Genomic DNA, 10,003 nt, shown 5'->3' on the forward strand with positions numbered 1-10,003 from the left:
ATGAGTCCACCTGTATCCTTATTTAAACAATTTGTTTTTCCCCTTCCCCTCCACAAATTATACTAACATCAAAATTCAGTGAAAGCAGGGGAGGGACATACAAAGCAACAAAGAAATCGTCTTATAAATATGTTAGAAACAATCTCATGAAAGAAAAAACATTTGAATACTTATCTTGGGGTTCATTTCACCTAACATCAACTTATCTGACCTTCTCTACGTTTGTTTTTAAACACTATTACCCTATCCCTCCTTTTCTCCTGCTTACCCTTCCCTACTCCTTTCCCTATCCAAATTGTAAAGTTCATTTCCAACACTGTGTCAAGTGAGTATAAATGCTGCATTAGTTCTTCTTTTGTCCTGCTGTTTCTGATTCCCTTTCCTTCCACAGATTGAATAAATTTATATACAAGATACAAGCTACTGAAAACTAAGAGAAAAAAAGAAATAACCACATACAGGAAATAAGAACCTTTTGTTTCCAATTCTTGGAGTTCATGTTGATATGCTTCATTATATATGGTGGTCCTATGCACTTAGCAATTGGGTTATTGAGATCCCTTATTAAGGGTATCATAGATATATTATAGTTCTTACAAATGAGGGAAACCATGCAACCTACTTTTCTTTGGGTCTGGCTTTCCTTGCTTAATATGATTTTTTTTCAGGTCTTTCCACTTCCTTACAAATGGGGCAATGCCATTCTTTCTGATAGAAGCATAGAACTCCATTGTGTATATAAACCGCATCTTTTTGATCCACTAATCTACTGAGGGGCACCTGGGTTGATTCCATATCTTAACTATGGTAAATAATGCTGCAATGAACATGGTTGTGCTGGTAGCATTAGAAATAGAGAAGCAATCCAAAAATTCATATGGAACAATAGCAAAAACTGAATAGCAAAAACTATCTTTAGCAGGAAGAACAGTGCTAAAGGAATATCAATATCAAACTTCAAACTCTACTACAAAGCCATAGTAATAAAATCAGCATGGTACTGGCTCATAAACAGGCCTGAGGACCAACTGAATAGAACTGAAGACCCAGAAAGGAACCTGCAGATGTATTATCACCTAATCTTTGATAAGGGAGCTCCCCCAAAAAACAGGATGGAAGAAAGACAGCCTTTTCAACAAATGGTGCTGGCAGAACTGGCAGCACATGTAGAAAACTGAAGTTAGATCCTGCACCAGAATCAACTCCAAATGGATCAAAGACCTTGAGGCAAAAGCAAATATCCTGAAAATATTACAGGAAGGCATAGGGCAAACACTAGAGCTGCTTGGCACAGGTTGAAACTTCCTTAATAAAGAACCAGAATCACAACAAATCAAAGAAAGCTTGCATAAGTGGGACTGCATTAACTGCAGAGCTTCAGCATGGCAAAGGACATAGCTAGCAAGAAAAATAGAAAGCCCATAGACTGAGAGAAGATCTTCACAACAGACAAGGGCCTCATATGTAAAATATACTTATAGCTCAAAAAATTAAACTCCCCAAAAACAAATTCCCAAAGAAACAACTACCCCATTAGCAATTGGGCTAAAGACTTAGAGACAATTGTCTGAAGAGGAATTAAGAATCGCCAATGCTACTACACTGTTGGTGGGAGTGCAAACTTGTTCAGCCACTCTGGAAAGCAGAATGGAGGGAGGTTCCTCAAAATACTAAACATAGAGCTCCTCTATGACCCAGCAATTCCACTCCTGGGCATTTACCCCAAAATATCCATTTTTCTAGGCCTCAGTTTCCTCTTCTGTGAAATGAGATAGTCTAGAGCTTTTATGGAAATTCTTCTCCCTAAGGATTCTATGACCCGAAATTGTTAGCCTAGAATATCCCATCAAAACGTCTGAATTCAAGATTATCTTTCAAAACAAAAAACTAGTAAAGTAGTTCCCAAATGATTCAAAGAATAGAAATGTCAGGACAATTTAACATAAAGAGACTAAAGCACTTTCAGGCTGTCTGTGTCTTTCCCAGGAGATAAACAATTTTACAGTGCTTGACATTGGTCATATCTTTGGCAGTGTTCCTTGTGTGGACTACCATATTTCCAGAGAGCCAGTAAAAAAATGCCATTACAAGAAACAGGAAAATAGCCTGCTTATCTTAAAAAGATTCAAGGGAATGGAGACATAATAATTCTCTAACTAGATGACCATTTATTTAGGTGGAGTGCAATAAGTTTATTGTTCATTTATCCAGCTTACTGGCTGGCTGTTACTGTTTTAATAGAACGGATATGGTATCAGTATAATGATCTTTACTCACATACAACTGTGATAGTTGCTCCTGCCAGCAGAGGATTTTCAGAAATTTCATCATTCCTCTGTGAAGTCAGAAAGTTACCCACAAATTAAGTTTTTTGCTAAGGTTTGAGTTCAATTGATGTAGCTCTGTCCTCCACGTAGGTTTTTAGATCAGTGCTTCTCAACTGCTAATGTGCATATAAATCAGTGGGTACCTTGAACAAATTTAGTTTCTGATTGAGTGAATCTACAGTGAGATCTGAGATTCTGCATTTCTTGTGAGCTCAGATATTTCCTGTGCACAAGGTCACCTACTAGAGCTAATGCTTCATTTCTCAGTATCAGAGGTCATCATGCAGGCCCACCATTCATGTTACCATTTACCAGAAGAAAGAAGGTGTAGGGACATTTGGTAGTTGTAGCTGTGCTATTTCTTCATGGGCACTTTAGTTTTAACTTTTCCTTTCCCTAAGGAGGTTTCATATTTCCTGACTGCTAACTGTGTCTGTTCACACTGCAAGATGACACTGTCAAGGCTTTGTTTGATAGCCACCCATATATTGCCAGGTAACCAGGGAATATTTCCCCAGGAAAAGTTGGGTTTGTCTGTAGGTTATGCTTCTCAAGTAAAATTTCTTCATTCAGTATACATTTGTGTGTGTGTGTGTGTGTGTAATTGCATAGATTATCACAAACAAATTCACATATAGTGTAGTATAGTCTTTCCCGAAGCTTTTCACTGGATTTCTTCCATGAGGAAACTTGGTCTGTAACAGGAGCCTATGCTTGCACAGGGACATTGTGCTCTGCCTAGCCATCCGCTCCCTTTCCCTTAGACCTCTGTCATTAACAAGGCATCTTGCCAAATTGTATATTATTGTCACTGTCTTGAAGAAAATCTTTACCTCATCTTGATGTCAGTTTTAACCCTTATGCCTGTAAGAACAATTCTACCTGTTTATTGTATAACAAGCCCATCAAATACTTACAGAGTCATCAATAGTCTCTCCGAGTCTATAGTTTCCAAGGCAAACACCCCCAGGGTTCTTTAATCATTAATCACATGGCAAGGTTATAATATTCCTCTTATATACCAGTTGCTTTAAGAACCTTATGATTTTTATATTATTATTTTTATTGTATTTGTATAGTTGATAAACAGAGGGGTTACAGTTACATGAATCAGGTAGAATCAGTACAATTCTTTTGAACCATGACTTCCCTGGAACCTCATGATTTTAAGAGGATGTATGGAAGTGGGAATTTTGCAACTCCCTAGGTAGATGTCTGGCATCAAAACAGCACCAATTCTGTCTTGGAATCTCCATGATTCATAGATCACCATATGGCATTCTTTCAGTGAGAAAAAAAGAAGTGCTGCTACAGTAAGTCTCAATTGCAGAGTTTGCCTGGGCTCCCAGAACTACCTGCACATGAGCAGGGGTTTGGAGTATAAACCTGCAAGGCAAATTCTTGTCACTTGCTCTTGTTTCCTCTGCTGCAGAACTGCTGGCAGTGTTCTGCATGTTTCTCTTGAATGGAACAGTGGAGAAACAACCCCTTCGTATCTAAATGAGCTCATGACTTTTCATCTCTGCAATTTCTAACAGCAATTGTTTAAAAAACAATCCATCAAAATGTTCTATGTAGTGAAATGTCACAGGGAATAAGATATTATTTATCTAATGCAATTTAAATGGAAGTTGTATATTGGTTCCTAATAAGGATCACTCAAAAATGACATTATAGGCCAACATTGCCTGCCTGTTTTAATATACCTTGGTTTATATTTTTTATATTATGGAAATATGATATATAGTTTCCATCATCTTTCTTAACAAGCTGGAAAGGAAATCTCCTTTGAATCCTTGTTAAAGGATGCAGCATGGTGGGTTAGGGGTAGAAGCAGATGTGGTCATAAAGGGATAGTCAGTGAAGGAAGGGTAATAATAATCCCTGTTTGTAGCATTCTGGTCTCCAGTTCATGAGTTACATGCTGTAGCAAAAGTTGATTTTGTCTTTTGCAAACTCAAAATTACAAAAAATTTCTCTGTCAAACCATTGATGTTGCATCAGCTTTTAGACGCTTGAAATATTCAGATGTAGACTGGGATCTCTCTCTCTCTCTCTCTCTCTTTCCCTTCTTTTTTTCTCTCTCTCCGTACAATGAATCGTGAACAATGAACACCTTTCTTCATTCTCCCCCACCTCTCTTAATCCCATGCATCCCCTCAATTTACCTAATTCCATTTTCATGTATGTACACTGAATGTGTGACTGCATTTGCCCTATTCTTCCTCTCTCCCTTTGTTATACTCTTCACTTGATTTCTCCCCCTCCTCCTATGACAATACATGTTCTAGCTTCCTGGAATTCATTTTCAGACTTGAATCTCTTAATAAAGAAATGCCAGCCTGGTATTTATATTCACATTCAGTGCAGGAAATGCACACTTGTTATTCTGTTATACCAGCAAGTTAGTTCCAAAACATAAAACCATTAAACAGCTCTTAGCTTATGCCAATGTTGGAAACATGTGATATCAATAAGAAAGAGAAAGAGGGGGACCAGCAACAAACAAGGCAGCCTGCCAGATGTTGCGACTGCATGGTGTGGCAGTGGCAACACTAGAGAATCAGGATTTAAAATTAACAAATTCTTAAGTTCTGTTTTAACCTTTTCTTAGTCCTTTCTTTTAAAAAAAAGTGTTTTATGGTCAAAACATCTATATGCTTGAATTTTAAAATTCTAATGGTTATTTTTCCTTATATTTTATTAGTTTTATTTATTGTTTATGTGGTGCCAAGGAATCAAACTCAGGGCCTCATGCTTGCTAGACAAGCACTCTACCACTAAGCCACATTCCTTGCTCTGCTTGATTTTTTTGCTGTTTTTATTGTTGGTCCTGGGGATTGAACTCTGGGCCTGGGCACTGTCCCTCAGCTCTTCAGCCCAAAGCAAGTGCTCTACCACTTGAGTCACAGAGCCACTTCTGATTTTCTGGTGGTTAATTGGAGATAAAAGTCTCATGGACTTTCCTGCCCCATCTGGCTTTGAACTATGATCCTCAGATCTCAGCCTCCTGTGAAACTAGGATTACAGGCATGAACCACTGGTGCTCAGTGTCCGGCTTTGAATTTTTTTAATTTTCAAACAAAAAAGAATATTTATAAACCATAAATTAAACCTACAAATCCCATTGCATGTTTCTTATTCCAAGTACCTAAGTTTTGGACACCATTAGGGAGTGAGAATTTCAGGTTCATCAAAAACCCTACAACATTATACCAACATGACACCCATACCCATATATAGAAAGGCACTTTAGAATCTTTTTTGATTCATCCTTTCATTTATTTATTCCAGATTTTTCTGGTTATTTGTTTTTTTTTCACTTTAGAATCTTGTAAGGGCTTTTGCCACAAATTTGAACATTTCAGAATAACTGTTCATGAATTTCCCTCAAAAGAGTTAATATTTCAGAAAATAAATCCATTTTATGAGTGCCCATTTTTACTAGTGCAAAGACTCATGAAGACATCCTTAAGACATCACTCCCAGCCCCCAAACCAAAGGAACTCAGAGTCTTCTCTGAAACTGCAAATACCACTGTGTGAAGTGTGAGGGGATAATGCTATCATTTATATCTTGGTTAGCAGTTCATGTCTTAGCAAAGAGTTATTAAAGCAATAACAAAGTACAGAAAAGGGTGGCATATAGGGAAAAAAGTTAAAAAATACCAAGGATAAATGTCAGCTTTACATTTTCTGAGGTTCTCAAGAATGACAGCAATGTAACCAACTACCTACCTAGGAGGATGGGATTTGTGAATCATGTTTTGAAGCCAACCTAGGAAAAAAATCCATGAGACTCTTATCACCAATAATCTTGAGCTGTGGCTCAAGTGGCAGAGTGTTATCCTTGAGCAGAAAAAGCTATGAAATAGTGCCCAAGCTCTTGAGTTCAAGCCCCAGTACTGACACACACATACACGCACACACACACAAATGACAAGAATGTTGAAAACAATACTCAACAGCCTACACTGTATTGACTTACTATGCATACTGTTTTGGGTAAACTTAATGAATTCTTGGTTACTCATCTAATTTATTAACATAATTTGTATTATCCAAACTGTTCTGTTTGGCAAAAATTTTAAGTAACAACAGTTTAAAATAATTCCAAAGTAAACATAAAGACAAACACAAATTTCTTTGGGGAATGACAAATAAAATGGAGAGTTGTTAATAATCTTATATTTTTATTATTTAAATATTTATGTGTTATGAAGCTATAGGGTATAAATTGATTTTCCAGATACATTATTTAAAATCTATTTTGAATGCTTATGATAAAGACTAGTTCTAATTACATTTTAATTGACTTCTGAAACTACTTTCTTTTCGTAAAAATAAGAGAATTTTTAAAAAAATCATAGTTCAAAATTGATATGTTCTATATTTTTACTATCCCTTAAATAAATAAGTTTGATTAAGAATTCAGAGAAAGGAAATGGTTTTGCCCTATCTGGTAGATAAACTAGTGTTGAACTATATTCAATCAAAAAGAGACATAAAAGCAAACCTAAAACAGACACCAAGAAAACCACCTTTGTTTACATTTCTGGGGTGATTAATTCCCCTTGGGAATAATCATTGAGGCATATGGAAATCAATACAACTCCAGGGCCCTGTGTCTAATACTTAGGACATATCATGAAAACTAGCACTCTATGTTCTATCTGCCTGTAACAGATAATTAATTTTATCTTCTAATGGACTATTAAAACAAAAAAAGTGCTTTTTAGAAGTTTGTGGCTTCAAAAGTGAACTGAGATTCCACTATAAGGTAGATGAATTCACTGGAAGTGTCAGAATAAAGTAGATCTTACTTGCAAAACCATAAAATTTCAAAAACAAAGACACCACAGGAGTTTTTAAATTAGATTATTTTTAAGGCTTCATGTGAACACCTGTGCCCTATGCCAGATTGTTTACTTATGAAGTCCTTTATTTTAAACTATCTTGGATACAGAAAGAGAAGAATTAGAAAGCGTAGCAAATGATTGTAAACATTTGTTTCACCCTTGTTTTAAGGTATCAGCCAAGAAACGCCATTTAAAAATAACTGCAAAGTTGGCAGAAATTTTAGTAAATCTGTTCATGCCTTGTCCACTTTACCAAATATATGTTCAGATTTTAATCACAAGTATTTTGAAATGTCTGGGCATGTTTTTTTCTGGTCTATGATCACAGTCAGGTACACACAGGATGATGGTATTTTTGATAAGTAGCAATTCTTTATATGATACCAATGTATTAACACAATGACAGTTTTGTCTGTAAGTTAAATAAAATTATTTGGGGAAGATATTTGAAGTTTTAAAATATAAATAAAGAAGTATAGCATTATCAGGCTGCAATAGCTGTTTTGGGGAAGCTCAAGATATTTCCCGTTGATCACTCAATAACTATTAAATATCCGCATTGAATCCTTCACAGCTTTAAGTTCAGCATTAATGTTCAATGGCAAAGTGGGTAGGCGTGTTGTATTGTGGAATTTTGCTAACTATATTGACTACAGTCTTTAGTAATGTCTTCAAGTTAGGCTTGGGAGAAAAGATTTGTGAGTTTTACCTTAAGACATCATATATTTGACTTCTATTCTGCTAAGCAGTACACAAACAAAAAATATTAAGTTGGAAGCATATGCAGAGCCTTAGATTTTGTCTGTTCTGTCAAACTGAAATAAAACCCTCAGACATTGTACTACCAAGTAAAAAAAAAACAAATCCTTCCTTGAAATAGCCAGAAAACTGAGTTTGGGGTTCATGAATCTATCAAATTGTTTCATCAGTTGTACATTTACAATAACATCTTTTAAAAATAAAATAAGCAAAACATTGTGGAAAGTTTTTTATAATTGTTTTAGGTTGTCAACTATAAATTTTGTGTAAATGAGCAATTTTCTGAGAATAACTATTGACTAAAACTTTGTTGTTTTTTCCTTATAAAGAAATTGTTTAAAATAAGTTGACAATAAAATTTCAGGTAGCATTCTTTGGTAAAATTGAAGTTTAAAACTAAAGTAACAAGCCTTTCGTTACTCTCTGTAGGAAACATTTGGAGCTTTTTTGAAACCAAAATTTCCACTTAACATGGTAAGAAACGTGTAGGCCACATTTATTATATACTTAAAAATTTACTAATTATTGTGCCTTAAATGTATTATAATCCCATTAACAATTTTCAAAATAGAATGATGTCAGTAAATATGGGGATGCTTTTGGAATTCTGGCAGTGATGATCCAGACAGAATTCTTACAAAACTTAGTAATATGACACGATACTGTGCTTCCTATAAAGTGAATGACAGTTCAAAAGTATTTCCCCAAGACCTGGAAATTTAATAGTGGCTAGCATTAAGTCGCGAATTCAACCACATAGTTACCTATCTCTAACTGCTTTAAAAGCCTTATCCACATGCTATACATTAGAGCGGAGTCACGGCATGACGATTGCGCTGGACCATCTTCGGGATGGAATGGGAGCCCAAACATCAAACCATATGTCTGAAGCTTTGGAGGAAAAACGGAAAGAGATACGAGCTCAGTTATAGTTTCGGGAGCTGTTTTTTCTCCCAGAGCATATATCTGCCTTTATGAGGAAAAACAAACTGGGTGAATGAGAACTAGAGTCAAGGTTAAAGTAATCTGGCCCAAGAGAGTAGAGTGCTTGTATCTCTGGGGAGTAACTCAATAATAACAAGCAGAAACACCTCCCTGAAAAACATAAGCGCCTTTAGGACCTAGGTTTGAAATCCATCCTCCCAAATCAACCAATGGCTATTGGTACAGGTAAAAATGTCTCATCGTCTGAAGAGGGCAAACACTTAAAAAAAAATACTTTCAAAAAATGAGGCATAAAAACCCGGCAAAATATCCTATCAGGAATCTGCCTAAATGGATAAAGGAAGAAGCTCTGCTTCTCCCATGATTGTTTGCCCTTCAGTTGACATACACGCCGGAGATGCATCAATAGGATTACAATGGAAACACGGTCTTCTCCAGGCTTTCCTCCGTCTGGATTCCCTGGTCCTGCTTAAAGGAACAGGCTCCAGGCCATCACCGAACGCAAACTTCCCGGGTTGAAGTTCTTTCCTCCCCACCCTACCCCGTCACCCGTCTCCTTTCACCGGACAGACATGTCATGGTCACGTTGCACTTCACTTGTTGAGTTGTATGGGAGGCAGTACATAACCACAGTAACTAACTTGGTGACCCGCTAGCTATTAGACCATCAGCCCCGTCTTTCTGTCCAGCTCCACGGAGACGTCTTACCTGCATGTGTCCCTGGTACATTCTGCCCGCGCTTCTTCAGGGATCCCGGGGGCCGCCCGGTGCGTTTCCCCTCTTCTAGCGCACGGGAGAGGGGAGAGGGCGCCGCGCTCGGGCGCCCGAGGGTGTCCCGGCCCCCCCCAAGGCTCCAGGTACCAGGCGGGGGCGGGCGGACCCCGGGCGGCGCGGCCCGCGGGCTGCCGGGAACTGTTCTCCACTCCGGTGCTGAAGGCGGACGGGAGAGCCTGGAGGAGACGGTGGGCCCGCACTCCCGGCGCGCGTCCTGCCCTGCCCGGCTGGCGGCTCTAAAACTCTCTCCTTCCCAGCCCAACTCTTTCTCGCTCCGGGCCAGGCCGCCTCATGTCTCCCTCCCTCCCTCTGTCTCTATCTCTCGTGTCTGAGAACCCTC

General features: G+C 37.9%; 1 protein-coding gene across 1 annotated transcript in view; it reads right to left on the reverse strand.

Annotated features, from left to right (window-relative positions):
• Pex5l (peroxisomal biogenesis factor 5-like) overlaps window positions 1-9,668 on the reverse strand; it is a 232,388-nt gene extending 222,720 nt beyond the window's left edge. Inside the window, exon 1 of the mRNA XM_013033677.1 lies at window positions 9,598-9,668. Within this exon, the coding sequence (XP_012889131.1) occupies window positions 9,598-9,618 (21 nt within the window). The 5' untranslated portion in view covers window positions 9,619-9,668. The remainder of the gene's footprint in view (window positions 1-9,597) is intronic.
• Window positions 9,669-10,003: the final 335 nt, after the last annotated feature.

The sequence above is a fragment of the Dipodomys ordii genome, unplaced genomic scaffold, assembly GCF_000151885.1.
Source record: "Dipodomys ordii isolate 6190 unplaced genomic scaffold, Dord_2.0 Scaffold175, whole genome shotgun sequence".
In the NCBI taxonomy this organism is placed as follows: Eukaryota; Metazoa; Chordata; class Mammalia; order Rodentia; family Heteromyidae; genus Dipodomys; species Dipodomys ordii.